Source organism: Anabas testudineus, chromosome 12, assembly GCF_900324465.2.
Source record: "Anabas testudineus chromosome 12, fAnaTes1.2, whole genome shotgun sequence".
Classification (NCBI taxonomy): domain Eukaryota; kingdom Metazoa; phylum Chordata; class Actinopteri; order Anabantiformes; family Anabantidae; genus Anabas; species Anabas testudineus.
The window spans coordinates 4,651,899-4,669,200 of record NC_046621.1 but is presented as its reverse complement, the minus strand read 5'-3'; the positions used below and the strand labels follow the sequence as shown (position 1 = coordinate 4,669,200).

Sequence of the window (17,302 nt, the reverse complement as noted above, 5' to 3'; positions counted from 1 at the left end):
ATACCAGAACTGACTTGGTTAGAAGATTGATAAAGAATTTTGAAAGATATACCTGGGACCTAACAAAGGACAATAATGCACTGTGGCTCATTAATTAACTATTTTTCATACAGTATATTAATTTTTATTGAACTTTTAAAGTTAGGGTTGGTGTTCTAGTATTATATTCAACATGAATCCAGTACTGAATTAGCTTGTTTATAAGACTTAATTGGTATTATATTGTAAAAAATAAACAGTCATGCAGCATACACAGCAGCAGAAGAGATTAAATGTTGATTAAACAGCCCAGTGACCTTATTTTTATGAATAGTTACTCAGAAAGTTCACAACCAAAAGTCGTGTAAATGTGCACAAGTGATCGCTCTTACCTCATAAACAATCTTTGTTGGACTGTTGAAGGCTGTTTCTCCGGGGGCTTGCAGAGAGCTCTATAACGTGGCAAAAGAAAGTTTGATTTTGACATGTCGTACAATTAATGTAGCTACAGAATGTACAGAATTAACGATAGTCAGCGAGAGGTGATATTACCTGTCGTTTGAAAGGTTTAGTGTCAACAGCGACGATCGATGCTAGCTGAGCAGCTAACGTTAGCTAACTGAGCTTTGCTAGCAGGACTGCCCGCCAGAGCAAAAATTAGTCGGAAAAGGTGAGCCCGAATTTATTATTTAAGTTTACACATTAATATTTTCAGTCACATGTTGTAGCTGATGATGTTTCACTCGAACCAGAGCACTACAAACAACAGATTCAAACTTTTCTCGCTGAAGTATCGTGACAAGATGCGGCGCGTCGTCACGCAAAGATCACGTGACCGCGCCAAATGACGCTCCACATGCCACGTTAGTTTGTTTTGTTAAAAATAAGTGTATTTGTCATTCTGCAGAATATGTTTTAAAATAATCATAATAGATAAACTGGACCATGTTTAACATAATTCAGTTCTTAAGGAAGCTTCTGGTTTCTCCATCACTAGCTGCAGCTGACGCCCCTAAAACCTGTCCAAAGAGCCGCACATTGATATTTGTTAACGCAGGTGAGGTTAATGCACGCCGCAGAAAATGTGTGAAACCGCACAATCGCAGGTGATTTGAACAAAAAATAGACCCCGCAACAGACGCACGACTCCACAGGAGGTCACTCAGAGGTGCAGTAGGCCAGAACCATGGACTGTAAACATAGGTTATACAGCATCTTACCATGCACATTCAGCCTCTATAAGATTTGCTAAAACAAACCAACAATCTATTTGATAACTGTCAAATTTACTATATTATTCATTTAAATATTTAGTCAAATCAGTAGGTCACACAAACGCATATTTGCACAAGAGCAAAAATGTTTTTATTTTTTGCAGTACTATTAATACATTTAACGTATATGAATGATCACTGTTAATAACCACATCCTGCAGTAAATAGTCAGTCTTACAGTGTTTATAGCAGAAATGTTTTAAATATTGTTGCGGTTACTAGAGGGGGAAAAAAAAAAAAACATTCAACGCAAACATTAGTGTTCAGTAAATAACTGTTGTGTAAAGTTAAAATTACAGTGACCTCCGTAGGCTCTGTTGGCATCCACAAGTGGTTGTCATTTTGCATGTAACTGATAAGGTTTTACTGCAAAAGTTACATCTGAATCTCATTTGAGAAACAATACATTTGTTTATATTCTGAAATTTTGTGCCATGCAATTACTTCTAGTACAAGAAACTCAACATGGCAGTTATGTGTCTACAAAGTAATCATCCTAAAAACATGTTTTCTGAAGGTCCGAGGCTGAGTAGCTGCAGAACTAAAAGAGGATAAGTGGCCGCGTGGCCTTTTCCCTTTGAATACTTATTCACTTAACTCATCACTAATGGGCTCACAGAGTTAGAAAGCACAGCTGAGCCTCTGGCTGTAAATAGGCTTTCAATATTGAGCTAAACACAAATAAATACAGTACAGTACATACACACATTCAAACATACACAATATGCCCACACGAATAATCAGTCAACCTCTCATCCATTTCTGTGCAAATGTGGTAGTTCAAAGGGTTGTTGTGCAAATTCAAGAATATAATACACATACTAAGGACACTCCCTTAAACCCATTTATTTGTTTGTGATGTGTGTCAATCTATTCAAATGGAGCATCTAAAATTATCCCTGAAAAGAAAGATTGTTTCAGTGTATGTGTTAGCAGACAAAGGTGAAGGGAAGCAAATAGCTGCCCTGTAGAATCAGTAAGAATATTAAAAGCAGCCATATCCTCCTCCTGACTGGACCACACTGTTTTCATATGATCACACCAGGAGGGGAAGAAGAAATGCACCAATCTTGTTCTATTTCCACTTCAATGCCCCCTGCGGACATCTTCCTACTCTGAAGGAAAAGCAATCAGGCTGAGAACAGTTCTCCTTCAAGTCAGCCAGCAGGGGTCAAGCTAGTCCTACTCTCAGTTCCCATCACCCCCCCCATCCCCAACCCTTGTGTGAGCTTCACAGGAGAGACGGACACCTAATTTCCCTGCTCCTGTGGAGATGGCTAAAGGCAGTTTGGGAGTGGGGCGACTAGTTGAAGCCCTCTCTCGTCAGTTCTCCACATTGGCCCTGAGTGTCCGAGGCTTGAGTCTTTGATGCAGTCGGTAGTCCTGGCTGGCTGCCCTTCGCAGGGGTGCTGGGGAGCTGAGCAGGGGGTTGGCGAGGCCCAGTGTCTGAGTCTTGATGGCTCGTGGCAGCGCTCTGCTGCAGCTCGCAGAGCGTCTGTCTTCGACACCCAACTGCGACTCAAGCTGAGCCTCGCACTGCTCCAGCAGTGACCATACCTGGTCCTTCAGCACTAAGGATTTGAACCTGCGACCTGCCATGTAGAAGAAGGCTTCTACAAATGCTTGTAGTCCCATTCCTGGAGATACAAAGAGCAGAGAAAGAAAAACATAATGGGAAAGAGGAAAGTAATTAAAATACCAATTTTATGGGGCGGGTATGAGATACTGAATCACGCCAGATTAACAAGGTGACGGTAGGTTATTTGATGTTGAATTATTTAAACTGTTACAGATCACAGCAAGAGTCTTGTGCAAAGAAACCTTAACATAAATTTCTTCCCATGGTCTTTAAAAACTTTAATGCATATACCAAAACAAAACAAAAAAAAAAAAAGTCATTTGTAAATGCATCTTTTATCCCTCTTTATGGTTCCTCGCAAATCCTCCACAGCACATAGAAATGCATAACAGACTCTGACTTCAGTACGAGCTCATTCTAAATTCAGCCCCACAATCTCCTCTTTACAGACCCCTCCAATCCAGTCCATGTGATCTCCATCCATCCACTCTGCTTCGCAAACATCCCTCGCAAGGTGCAATGTCTGAATAATTCATGTTGGATAGTGTCTCCGCTGTCACATTGTGATCTCAGCTCATTTCAATTACAGGAGCACAGTGTCAGAGGGGATCTGACAAAGAATGACAAGCAATTATCTCCAAGCACATCATTTGCTCCGATTCTCAGAGATACCCAGCTCTCTGCAGCCTACATGCTGTTTCTTTGTGAGGGTTTTATTTTAGCATGTATATACACAGTATTACCTGCTTCTCTAGAATCAGACATCGATCCTGACCAACGACGTGTGATGTCTATGTAGAGGATGTCCACTGACGCCATGGTGAAGTTACTGTTGCTCAGTTTACAGGTCCTACATGGGAAAGGAGGATGTGAGGGACATGTTTAGAGTCCAACTTTAATCATTTAGTAATATCCTTTTTTATATTTTAAATGTGTTGTTTATTGTTATTTATTACCAAAAGAAAAATGTAGGAACCCTAACTTAAAGAGTGGATTTGGTGTGGGTTTGAAGACTAAGGGATCACACCAGCACTGAAGTAGACCAAACATTTGTTCATGTTTGTAAATCAAATAAGGACGTTCCACTTGACATTACAGCGTTATGCAAATTAGGATTTATAAAGATGCCAGGAATGAAAAATTGAACAAATGAATTATGCTTTTTCTGTGCTTGTTTTGGACACTCTTAGCCTATAATATGTAATTTATTTGTATTATTGGTAGTTTTGTGTGTCTGTTTTCCAATACCAATTTGTACCTGATGAAGGTTCGGAAGGCAGTAGGGCCCAGACGCATGTTCCCCTTGACTCCAAGAAAACGGATGAACAGAACTGCGATTCGCTCCACCAGCCGCAGGTAGTTGAACTGTTTGGTGTACTTGGGGTAGACCTGCTTCAGACACAGTGAGGGCAGGGCACCTCCTTCATCCTGACACCTCTCTTGTGTCTCTGCCTCCATAGGAATCTCCTCCCCATGTTCAAACCCACCAGGCCTCAGATGGGAACTTTTACAATAGAACAGAAAAAAATTAACCATGCATTTAACCAGCAAAACTGAAGAGATAAATAAGTCTACTTCATGTTGTGCTGTCCTGGGCTGAGTAATGGCCTTCAGGCTTTACAGGGCTGAAGCAAAAGACCATAAGGACAACCCAGAGAGATTTTGTCAGCTGAGGTACAGATAACCAAGCACCTGATGTAGATAATGTGCTGTAAGCTTTTCATAACCCTAACTCTGCATTTACAGTCTGAAGAATAATGCTGTATGAAGGTTAAATAACATCCTTTTTACTGCGTCATCTTACAGTTCCTGTGCTGTCTTTTCACTGTCTGTGCTTACACAACATATTAGTCCATCAGTGGCAAGATATATCTGTATGATATATGATAAAGGTACATTTGAAATGTATGAATCCTTTTAAAATACTCATGAAGAGGAAGTTGATAAAGAATGTACATGTGATTATGCTCACAAGCATCATCATGTCTGGATACATGAATAAGTAAAAGAAAGCATAGAAAGGAAGACTCTTGATGGGAGCAGCAGTGTGGCTCAAAGCACTGTGTAGCCAGGGGATGTCATCAAGTAAGTATTAGATAATGATGAGAACCCCTAGATGTGTGTCAGACATGACTGTACCACACTATGATTTTCTAACTGTGACCTTTTCAGGTAACAACTCTATTTCAACTTCACACTGGTTATTTCAATGTGATTCTAATGGTCAAATTTGTTGGTACCCCTTTACGAAAAAAGAAACCACAATTAACAATAATTAATTAGATATTGGGAAGATCACATTTTGCTTTTGATTGATTCAACAGTTATTAAAATAATGCAACAAATGTAAAAGACATAGACAAAACAATGGTAGCCCTACAGAAGACATAAAGTATATAACCAATTGATTACAGTGACATTTCAAACCAGGTTTCTGTAATTAACACCACACATCTACAATTTTGTGATCAGTCATTTAGCCTATTTACACTGAGAAAAGTAGTCACTCTGCCGTTTGGTATGATAATGTTCACCAAACTGACCAAGAAACAGAGAAAGCAAAAGGTACTGTAGACAACCTCTCTGAAACTAAGACCAACTTCCAAAGAGATATAAGCTTAAGTCCAAGGTCAAAGTGCATCAGGTCTTTCTGAGCTTCAGTAGGCTTCATAGAGAGCTCCACTGCAGAAGAAGTCCAATGACCTCGGATAGTTCCCATCATAACAACCTCAGCAAAAGTCTCATCAAACAGAATAACTGACAAATCCTATTGTCAACACGAGTCTATGAAGATTCACAGAGGGGATACTGTAATGCAAACGTTTATGAGGCAGATTCTTTCTCTATGAATTAGTAAGCAGTGTGAATAGCACTGAGGGAGCACTACTGAATGTTTAATAGAATAAATCATCCTTGAGGAGCCAGAAGGACAGGACAGGACAGAACAGACTATTTAGACAGGACAGGCTTGGCTAAAAACAGACACATCTTCAACAGAAGCTGACAGCCAGACTGACAACAGAGAAAATGTCTAGAACCATTCCCAGCAGACGGGGAGAAGAAAATGATGGAGGCAAAGTCAGAGGGTAAAAGAGTGATGAATGGCAGGTTATTAAAAAAAGAGATCCCAGTGCTAAATGTTAGTTGAGTGTACATGAGGAGGACCACAACTAATTCATCTGTCATTAACCTGCATAAATTCTATTTCTGGTCTTCTGGTGAATAAATCTTTAGAGCTACTGCGCACTGTCAAGTGTCTTAAAAGGTGCCAGATGTGTCAATGAAAAAAAATCAAAGTGTCTGTACACTTATCTCCATCTCAGAAATCAGACTGATTTGCCTTTAAGCTCTTCTCGTCGCATGAGTCATACCAAACATACGCAGGACAAATAAAAATGAATGAACCCCCCCTCCTATTTCTCACCAGTTTCTATCCATACACACACAAGAATCAGGAACTTATGGACACTTATAGACATGGAGACGTGTTATGTAAAAGGTGTCCTCATGCACTCAGAATGTGAAACTTTCAAAGACATGTTTGTGATTGTATCTCTTAAACCCTGTTTCAAGGTATGTGTGCTAATGAATATTAGTCTTTTGTTCTCACCCACACTCATCTCCCATAGTGGCGCATAAATCACCCTCACCCCCCAGTCCTTCCACAGGATTAATGAGCTGGGTGCAAGAAGTACATGTTTGAGACGTACTGATACCATCACATTTTCCTCCTCATAATTTCCCATTTGCTTGTTCTCCCTTTTCTCCAAAATGCCACTCTCCCTCCCCCCTTTGTTCTGTCATTTTACTTACTTATCTCTCTTATGTAAGTGCTCACTCTGTCTTCTTTAAATAGTACAATTTTTAACAACTTTGTTTTACTCAGCGCTACCTTTTCATTGTGTGCCTGGTCAGTTCTCACCACTCTTTCAATTCTGTCTGGCAAGTGAAATTTATACAGGGGTGAATTCAGTCTGAACTCTGCATCTGAATGACTGAAACTCAACCATGCCACTGCAAAACAGCTGTCAGCGATCACAACACAGGTATATTTACTTACTAGTAGACCATCTGTGCAGTAAACAAATTACTTAACCTCCCGAATCGATGTTGGGAACATTTTATTTCTGCTCTGACAGACTGCCTGTTCATGGTTCTCAAAGTTTGCAGAGAAAAGGAAAACAAATCTGTCCTTCTCTAAAATTCGACTGAATTGATTCTAAATAAATGCATGGACATGGAGTTTAATCATGTTTTAATAAAAGCTGTAATCCCCAGACTTTTTTCTGTGACAAGGTTGCATCCAAAACTCTTATCATTTCAATCAAAAGACCGTCTGGCTCTAATACGAAATGGTTACCCAGTACTCATCTCTTTTGCCTGATTTCCTTAATCAGCCAAGTTTCTTTTCTTAATCAGCAATGACATTTTCAGAGACACTTGCATCAGTTGTGCATATTGGATGCTAGACATTTTAGCAATCACTTCCACATGTAGTGCCATGATTCCACACAAATGGCTTCACTTAAAATTCCACACAGCAATCATGTAGCAAGAGTCCGTGTTTAACATCAGACAAGCGTGCATATACAAAGCCTGTGCCTGCATTCCCATGCAAACACTCAAACTATAACCTGTGGAACTGAGTGATTAACGAGTTCCTATTTTGCTGTTGACTGCAGTCATGATTACATTTTGGAAAATGGCCAATCAAATGGCTAATTTAATAACCATTAGCACAAGTTAGCTGTGCTATAATTAGCATATCTACCTCTCAACCACAAGAGTTAATACCTGCAACGCTAACACCACACGTGCAATAATAACCTGATGTGAACATTAAACCTTTGTGTTTGGAGTATATTTATTTTCTAAATGTCCTATGCCATAAGAGTAGTAACTGAATAACTACTGCAGTTTGATTTAATCATTTGCATGCATGACCTCTTGAGATGTTTTGGACTCTAGGAGGGTCAGCTAGAGAACATTTTACTGCCAACTTACTGTTAATCAATTCCATTATGAATTACCATCCAGATATCGACTGTCTAATCATTAACTTGACTCTCCTTACTACAACCTGCCTCTGACTTCTCTTGCTTGTTATTCAAACCCATTTTTGTCCTTTAGTAGTTTTTACCGTTACTACTATTCTTAAAAATAGCATGATTTGTCCCCTCACCCTAAGGCTTACTACTAATTCTAAGCCCCTGCACCCTGTTTAGTGTCATAGTATGTTACTACAAATGAGATACACAAGAATTAAAGCCATAGACTAGTCAGCATAACTTTCTTCACACCATAAAGCCCGTGAGTGTTTCTGTCTCTTCTACAGCTCACTATAAGGTAATAAATTATATCATATTAAACATTACTGAGCTAGTTTCCTTCATGATGCATGATCCTGATCCTGCACATAAGCTGCAGACTGAGATGTGAGTTAAAGATTTTAGGTAAAGTATTCAATCATTACATATCGTTTTTTTCACTGAGTTGTTTCATCTTAAATCTGTATAATGTAAATATGCAAACAGGCCTGCTAACTCAGAGCCTCAGGTACAAGTTAATAAGAATGAGGGATGTTATAATTTAACGTCTTTAAAAGTACATAACTAGAATTAGTTGAAAGAGACAGAATCTTAAATGTGTATACCAAACTAAACTGTGGTGTATAATGTGATTTTGCTGATTCTTGCTGGATGAAAATAAAGCAATGCAGGAGGAACCAGGATTAAACATATTATAGGCGGATATTAATGGTTATGAATATAATAGTTAAGTGGGTATTATGCCAGAGACGAAATCCCTCTTACTTGCATAAGAATGAAGATCAAATATCTCATAATCTTGGGAGGAAGCAAGAAAGGAAAGACAGAATGAGGCAAAGTGAGGAAGAGAAAGGCAAGAAATTGAGATAGTGGTAGACAACTAACTGTACATCCTCTTGTAATAAAAGAAAAACAGTTTTAGAACAATAAACACAAACCCTTATAGTGGACAAGATTTATTCTCCAGCACCACCAGGGCCGGTCAGCCAAATAGACTGAGCCACCAGACTTGAATTAATGTGTGAATTTCTATCCCAGCTCAGCTGAATTAATTTTTTCCATTTAATAGGCTTATAGAGAGCTGTTGAGTGGTGCAGACCTGGGCTGGGAGGAGGGATGGACGGAGTAAGGTATCATGTCAGGTAGACGCTTAATATCAGCAGACAAAGAGCAAAGAGTGAAATATGCACAAACTCCAACTCAAAACCCAACTTCAAACTACGTGTTTATTGCACACTGTGTGTGTGTGTGTGTGTGTGTGTGTGTGTGTGTGTGTGTGTGTGTATTTACATTGAAGGTTTCTTGTGGCTAGGGTCCATAAGGCGCAGAGTGTCCCTGATCACGCCCACTTTGACCTCCTCATCTACTGGACTAGGAACATATTCAAAAACTCCTGGGGCCACCTGGAACAAGCACAAACATATATCACAGCTCAGTGAAGAATAATTTCAATAGTACAAGAATACTGATGCTGACATTCACTGTTACCTCCTGTTCATGTTCTATTCTCATACTGGGATTAGAGTTGACCTCTAGTAGTACAGGCTTCAGGTTCTTCATCAGCAGTATGTCAAAACCTAATATCTGAGACACAAACACATTTTATAGAATGCATATAGGGGATGTAGCAAAAAGCTACTATCTGTATCTGTTTGGGGTACAGCTGTGGGGCACAGCTTATACCATGGATTGAAAATTGTCCAGTCTGTTTTGGTCTCTACAAAATGAGAAGATAGCCATGTATTTTTTTCATGTAGCCTATTTGTATTTGTTTATGCACATTTACATGATGTGATAAAAAAAATCATCATGTTGCTTTGGCTACCCAGAACATGCTGGAGAGATTAAATATATATGAGTATATCTCATATATATGAATATATGTCATCTGACCTGGGAACATCTCAGACAATATCACTGAGGACTCACCTGGAAGCATGTAGGTCCTGGTTTGCCAGGTGGTATATCAGCTTGATAGTAGACTTTAAGTTCAGGCACCACGGCGATGACAGTCTTGATGACAAGAGCAATGATGTCTGACCACACCTTCTTGATGTCTACACCTTTAGCTGCCAGCCTGTATAGCACGCTGGAGAGAGTGCGCTTGCTGCCTGTGTTCTGGCTGTCTGAGTGGACAAAGTTGCCACTGTGGACATTGAGGGAGTAGTTTGTCAGGTGCATGAAGACATGGCTCAGATTCTTCTGGCTTGGCTCCTGCGGTCAGGATAAGAGTGACCTTTGTTATATATACATGCTACAAAGGTGTAAGTACATTTGTCATGGCATCAAATCAAATTAACAGCTTCAAAGTAAATCTGTGGGTATCTTTACCTGGTAGGGTTCGGTGCAAAAACGTGTCAGGCCTTCCTTGGCTATGTAGATCTCCAGTGGCTCCATGGACTTTACCAGCACGTAGAGACGGATATCAAATTTAAGCTTGTCAATGAGTAACGGCTTCTGGATGTACTCTTGGACTACAGCCTGCTTGGCTTGTGAACCCACCATGACCTTTAGGTCACTAGGGTCACGGATGAGGTAGATGCCGTCCCCCTGAGAGCCCCCATCTGGCTTGACAATGAAAGTGGGATTCACTGTGGCATCGTTCTCTTTCACCATGCGCATCTACAGCAGAAGTTATGATAAAGAATATGATTAACATAAACCAACAAACACAAAATCTGTTAGCTGTTCGAGTAGAGACAGCTAACATATACTTAACACAGATACAAGAAGGTTTGTAAAACATATATGAATCCAACACTTAATCTGTAAAACTAAGGAGCACACAGTCAAATGTAAGCAGTTAATGGTTGTAGAGAAAATATATAATTCAGTGTTCAAATAAAATTATTATTCATCTCCTAAACATGCAAATGTATTTGTTAATAATAGCTGCTCTTGCTTAGATGAAAGAAAAAGAAAAGACATAGTCTAGTCTAACTGGAATGCTGCATGAGGTCATTATTCACTCTGTTTTCACAAACAGGAATTCTAATTACGAACTTTTATAGGTTTGTCTTTTTGTTTAGTTTGCAGTTGAAAGAAATAGGTGGGAGAGAAGAAAAACATGATAAAAATGTCTGAAGTAAATATTAAACCTGAGACTTGGTGGTTGTCAATCTACCCTAATTCCAGAGTGAGGCCCATAGTGGCTCTCTTATTTTTAAGAAGCCAAATAAGCAGCCTTACTTAACTTTTGGTTGTTCTTTTGTCATTTGGTCTTTCTACAAACTAAACCAACATCAAGTAAAACCAACATCAAGTTAAACCAGGACTTAAGTGTCTGTTATATTTATTTGATGCAGCACACTTTGGGGTAACCCTATAAATATCTGATTATTAGAAGTGGTTCATACAGAATAGCCTCTTTTTAGGGGGAACAGGTTTGCCTGCAAAACTGAAGAGGAATTAAAAGTACTCTAGTGCCCCTTGCTGTTCAAAATATGCAACTGCAATAAAATATATTTTTAAAATAGAGCTGCTAACCATATGCCAATGGTGTTAGATCACCAATTAAGATAATTCATCAGTAAATGGTAAATGGTCCGCACTTATATAGCGCTTTTCTACCTAGTTGGTACTCAAAGCGCTTTACACTGCTTCTCATTCACCCATTCACACGCACAAGCACACACACATTCACACACCGATGGCAGAGCTGCTATGCAGCTGACCTGACTCACCGGGGGTAACTAGGGGTTCAGTATCTTGCCCAAGGACACTTTGGCATGTGACATGGCAGCCGGGAATCGAACCACCAATCCTGTGATTGGCAGTCAACTGCTCTACCTATTGAGCCACAGCCACCCCCAGTCAGTGAAGTGTGCTGGCAGCCAAATGGTTTAGTGCATGTCACATGAGCTGGCATGAACTGAACTTGGGTTCAAGTTTAGCTGGGGACATTTGCCGTATGTCATACTCCTTCTTGTCTCATGTTTCCTGTATAGTTCTTCACTAAAGTCTGAATACAGGCAAAAAAAGTCCCAAAACAAATCCTCAAACGTATGTTTTATACATAACATCCAATGTATTTCTGTGATTAAATATGACTAAATATGTAATCTACATATATGCACGAGCTAAAGAAATTGGAATGATGACCTACTCAAAAAAAACACAAAACATTGTCTTACTCAACTCAAAGGTGATTTTCAGTGGTAAGAATACAAATTAGATGTATTGTACCAGTCATACTATTAAAAACACTAAGCAGCCACAGGAAAGGAGACCTAAGGGCTGCAAATGACTCTTCTGCACTTGTCTTTGCTTTGCAAAATATAATGAAGTTATCAAAACTGAGAGGAGGCAAAATGGCAAGAAACCCTCTGACTTTACTTTTAAGAGCTGTTCCATATGTTTACTAAAACACTGCTGCAGTTTTATTTATGAGTCCATTCTGGGAGTTCACCTTGGAATCTTCTTCTCTATTCCCAACTGTTATGTGTTGTTTGTCTCTAATGTAAGGAAAGAAAAACAAACAAAACCTTTCTCGGTTCATCAACCATGCAAACAAAATAACAGACACTCCCCAGTCCCCACTATTTGATACGTACCAGGCGGTTAGATGTAAAGCAATCCTCATCACACAGGTCTTTTTCTGTGATCAGACTAATGTTTACAAAGCTACCCTTTTCTGGTCAGGACAGTGCAAAATCCACAACAATCCATCCATGACATTTTGACGGAATTAGTACCCTACAATTGACAAAGTATGCATATCTCCACTCTCCAGCCCAACTTTACATGCAATTCATATTTATATATGCTTTTCGATTTATGCTGTGTATACTTTTGCTAAATTTACTGTAGGTTTGTGTGAGCCACATCAAATAAAATTGTCCCTTCCATCACCTTGCAATGGACAATTACGTTGTTATGATTCTGAAACAGGAAACTAGGCCACCATGTTTTCAGCTCTATCACAGACTAGTCTGCATTAATGAACAGACCTGTTTCATAGCAGGCATAATGACTTGTGATAACAGGAGTAGCTGCTAAATAACACCTATATAGGTGCTCCAGATACCATTTTAAATAAAAAACTTGTTATGAAAAGTTACGATAATATTAGAGCTGGCATTTATATTATAGATATATTATCTGGTTTAATTCACAGCTATTATAAATTATATGTTAATGTCATTAATGAATGTCTGTTTTAACTCTGATTACCCATTTGATGAAAGGAACTGCAGACATATCAACACTCTGCTAGTGGATGTAGTAGCCATGTTTTTTTCTGCCAAGTGTTATCCAGAAATGCAAGAGGCCAATGATTCAGCTGATCCATAAAAACCTCTATACATCATATTTTGAATCCTTATGCTTCTGTGATAAAGTTATGCAGATATACAGTACCTGTGTGGAAAACTGCTGGTACTCTTCAGGCAGGATCCACGACCGGGGATAGAAGTCGTACTCTTCTGGGAAAAGGTCCTGCATAGTCCGCACTGCTCGACTCAGGTTGATCTTTCTCAGCATTTCAATCATTCCTGTAATGCACAAGTCACTTTTTCAGATATGTTGTGTTGTTGTTTTACTTTGAACACAAAAGGATCCTAGTATAAAGAAAGTGTTTCCATGCTTTTATGCAATAGTCTCTAGAATCTTTAAAGTGATAATTATTACCACATTAGTACACATGAGGTAGTGTGAGTTGAAATCAAGCCACGTCCTCATCAACAGTGCAGCAAGCATTAGTGTGAGGTGCGGGGGCAGATGAGGTGAATTACCTGGGAACTTGTTGACCTGTCCTGAGACGATATTTTCATTGTCATGGAAGGAAACACCATGCCAGTAGATATCACAGGCTGTTCGTCTTCCCAGAGGAAACTAAACACAGGGACAGACAATAGTGACACATATTGAATCATTTGTATTTGTAAATGAGAACGGCTTAATCTAGTATGACTCAGGACATTTACAGGGTGCATGTCCTTCAACAATCCCAGAATGTGGGGATAATCTTGCCTAAAGATGGTAGGCAGTGCGTGCTCTGTTGTGATGAGTGGTGGTGAGGAGGTGGAGCAGAAGAGGTGATACTATAAAAGGATTTAGAGAGCTAGTAAATCCTACTGGCACCACGTACAGCTTTTGTCCTCTAAACCTCTATTCCTAGACACGCTCACACTCTTGAAAACCATATATTAAGACAGGACAGTACAACTAAATATTATTCAATGAAACGTTTCTGAATAATTTTTCAACTTTAGACCTTCATCATTTCAATTAAAAGCAATCTCCTATTTCAGACAAGTATTCAATCATAAAAACAGAAACAATAATGCCACAATTAAGTGTGTGGACAGCTGAATAGTGCAGGAACACAGTTTCCATGACATCTTTCCTACACACTGCTGGGCCCCAGATTTTCATTAGTTGAAACACTGCACAAATGTAATCAAGTGATGAGGTGTGTTACTGGTTTCTGCCTGTTCTGTTAAACCTGCATTCATTGTTCTTTACAACATGTGGAGACACTCTTCATCCTTATAACCCACTGAAACATAACCTGTATGGGAAGGTCAACTGTAAATGGTCAGCACTCCCAAATCCTGCTCTGATACTACTCACCCCAGTGTCCAGTGACAAGACAGACCTGTGACAGAGCTGCATCTCATTAATGAGTTAGCATGACAGTGTGTGAAACAGGGAAACCCGGCTCGACAGCCAAGACCTGCTATAAATACTGTCGGACAGCTGCCAGGGTATAACTGTCTAATCGTATCAGGGAAGGAGGTCAAATTAATTTGAGTAGTTTCTAAGGATCACGCCAAAATAAGAACCATCTTGTGTCTATCTGTAGACAAACAAAGAATAATTTCTGCAGCCCAAGTCCGTTTTCTGAGCCACTTTATGAATATAAATACTTTGCTAACTGACAACTACAATACCGACCTTCTGCGAGGAAGCACGTAGGTAGCACATCTCTTTAAATTAATGCACATTTGTTGAAAATGTCATTAAGATACTGAGCAAAGTCCAAGATTTGAATGCAGTACATTGTTAGTGTCAATTTCTAAGGTTGTTCCTTAAAACTTCATGCTTACTATTCTCTCTCTGCCTCAAAGAGGACTAAATGTCTATTGGATTACGGGAGCTTAGAGCTAACCATTTCCCAATGTTTAAGGGAATGCCATATGTTGTAAGTCAGATGACAGCTGCCTCCCAGTTCAGAGAAATTTGCAGATGCAGTAAAGTAGTAATTTGGATGCAAGTGGATCACGAAGTCAAATGTAGAACTCATGAGTCACTAAAATGTCCCTGGACTCTTTAAAACTGTATCCAGTATCCTATGGTGTAAACCTTATACAGCGTGAGGTGTTTCAAACCCTTCAAAGCCACTGACAGGCACTTGACTATGACACATGATCTGTAGCACCCTTGACTTTGCAGGGGGTGGACAATGAGTAGAAAGCATGGTAATGTATAGGCTTTGTATCTATCATTTCTGATACCAGACCTGGAAGGGTTTAAGTGTCATTGCACAGTCACCAGCGATTGGCCGTCTTTACTTCTCATGCATAATGGAGACCGTGCTAATAATGGCCAACAGCAAATATTAACTGTATCACATTCAACATGACCAGGTTGTGTTTGAGGTCAAGAGTAAGAAGAACAGGATCATTTAGCCATCTCATTAATCTTTTAAAGTTTTCTTCTGGAACGACTTTCATTCACAATTGCATTTAGTAATTTTATATTTAATGGAGGCATGAAAACCAACATTGTTCAGCTGTGGGTTAAAGGTGATTGTTATCTGAATAACAAGAAACTCTTGTAGAGATGCTGGAAACAAGAATATTAGTATGTTATAATACAGGATGTGGGTGGCTAATGTAATTAGAACTAGACAGATATTAATGTCCTCCAAATTATCCATAACCTAATATTCCAGCTTATTTTGAAATTTGCTGAATGACCATGTGATGATGATTAATCAGATATTCTCATTAAAACGTCTTCAACCAAAGAGCAAAAACTACATCACTGAAGATGCTTAAGAAGGAAAAAACATATGGTTTGTGATGGGACATAGTTGCTGAACAATAAAACTAAAGTTTCATGCATTCATACTTACTACTTACACCTAAGCTGCTTGTCATTCAATGAAACACTGAGCAGCTAATGACCTGGATCCTCTCTGGATCAAGTCCTGCACTGCCGCTTAGTGAAACCAGCTCCCAAGTGTTTCATGTGAATGAAACCTACATCGTGCAGAAACAGTTCTCCAAGACAAACAGCAAGAACACATGTAACACACCTCCTTCCACTTTAGCTGCTTGATGCTTAACTTCAGTGCTTCCAATGAGGTTTTAGCTTTTGAGCTATCCACCGTCACAGGTCTTCTTTTTCTTGCAAGTTTGAATCCTTCCTCACGGCGTGCGTCTTGAATGTTTTTGGATGGATGCACGGTTACGTAGTTCCCATTAGTCTCCAACTTGCCCTGCAGTATCCTTCCAGTTCCCTTGATGTGAAGTGTCCGGTCATGCCCTAATCTATTCAAGTTTTTCCCAACATGGGCAGAAACTACATTCCCGTGCAGTGGCAGATCTGAGATGTGTTTGCCACAAGAGTTCTTGTCCTCTTTACCTGCCTTACTGCGACTTTTTACCCTATTCAACCCCTGTTTACAAGTGATGGAAGTGTCAGATGCATCTCTTCCAGCTATGGTGATGCTGGAAGGGTCTGGTGACAGTGAGGCAGGTGGAGAAGACACTGGCGCCTGCTCCTCTGTAGGTACACCTTCCTTCTCTGCATTCTCGCCAAATGACTTCATTTGCTCGAGTTGAACCTTGACTTTTACATAATGATCACTCATTATGCGATATGCTATGACTGACGCTGCGGGGCAGGGCACAGATGTACCACAGGGTGCAATAATCCGACGCAAGCAAGCTAATGTTACCCTGAAATATGGCAGCACGCATTTCTTGCTTAAGTGGCTAATTGAACAGTCATTGGATGTTCAGCTTGTCATGTTCCAACAACAGGGTTAGCAAGCAGCCCTCACCGTTATGTAGCTAGATAACAGCTGACATGTCAGGCTAAATAAGTCACATAAGTAACATTAGCTAACGCCTTTGCCAAAATAATTCAGTGAGCAAATTCAAAAGGCTAGCGGCTGCCACAAGCTGGCGTTGACATCACCTAGCTACTAGCCGCAGGCAGCACTTGTGGTCAACACTAGAGCTAGCTAACCTCACATTAGCCTGTCTAACGTCATTTAGCGCTAGCTAACTTAACGTATGTTTCTGAGCGGTTGGTCAAACTACTCTCTAACTCATGACAGACTTTAACTTACAGGTACCGTTATCTACGTTTCTAGCGGTAACCATCGCTGTGATGTTGCCCACTCGGCTCTCTGTGTGTGTTATTGTCTCCGTGTTGTTTAGCAGCAGTAGCCCAGCAGCAGCAGCAGA

At 39.8% G+C, this 17,302-nt stretch overlaps 1 protein-coding gene across 1 annotated transcript; it reads right to left on the bottom strand.

Annotated features, from left to right (window-relative positions):
• Positions 1-1,352: 1,352 nt before the first annotated feature.
• ttll11 (tubulin tyrosine ligase-like family, member 11) lies at positions 1,353-17,302 on the bottom strand. Its single transcript, XM_026356645.1, has 10 exons — positions 16,144-17,302; positions 13,613-13,712; positions 13,239-13,372; positions 10,212-10,502; positions 9,810-10,094; positions 9,369-9,464; positions 9,171-9,283; positions 4,091-4,336; positions 3,576-3,682; positions 1,353-2,890 (listed from the first exon to the last, which is right to left on the bottom strand). The coding sequence occupies exons 1-10, from the start codon at positions 16,699-16,701 to the stop codon at positions 2,577-2,579; spliced, it is 2,244 nt and encodes a 747-aa protein (XP_026212430.1). The 5' UTR covers positions 16,702-17,302; the 3' UTR covers positions 1,353-2,576.

What these genes read in the sequence shown, in the direction of transcription:
- ttll11 (XM_026356645.1), bottom strand. Translation starts at nt 16,701, where the DNA reads ATGAGTGATCATTATGTAAAAGTCAAGGTTCAACTCGAGCAAATGAAG. An exon ending in ACAGGTCAACAAGTTCCCAG is followed by an intron (nt 13,373 to 13,612) that starts GTAATTCACCTC and finishes TGTGCATTACAG; the next exon opens with GAATGATTGAAATGCTGAGA. An exon ending in ACCAGCAGTTTTCCACACAG is followed by an intron (nt 10,503 to 13,238) that starts GTACTGTATATC and finishes CTTCTGCTGTAG; the next exon opens with ATGCGCATGGTGAAAGAGAA.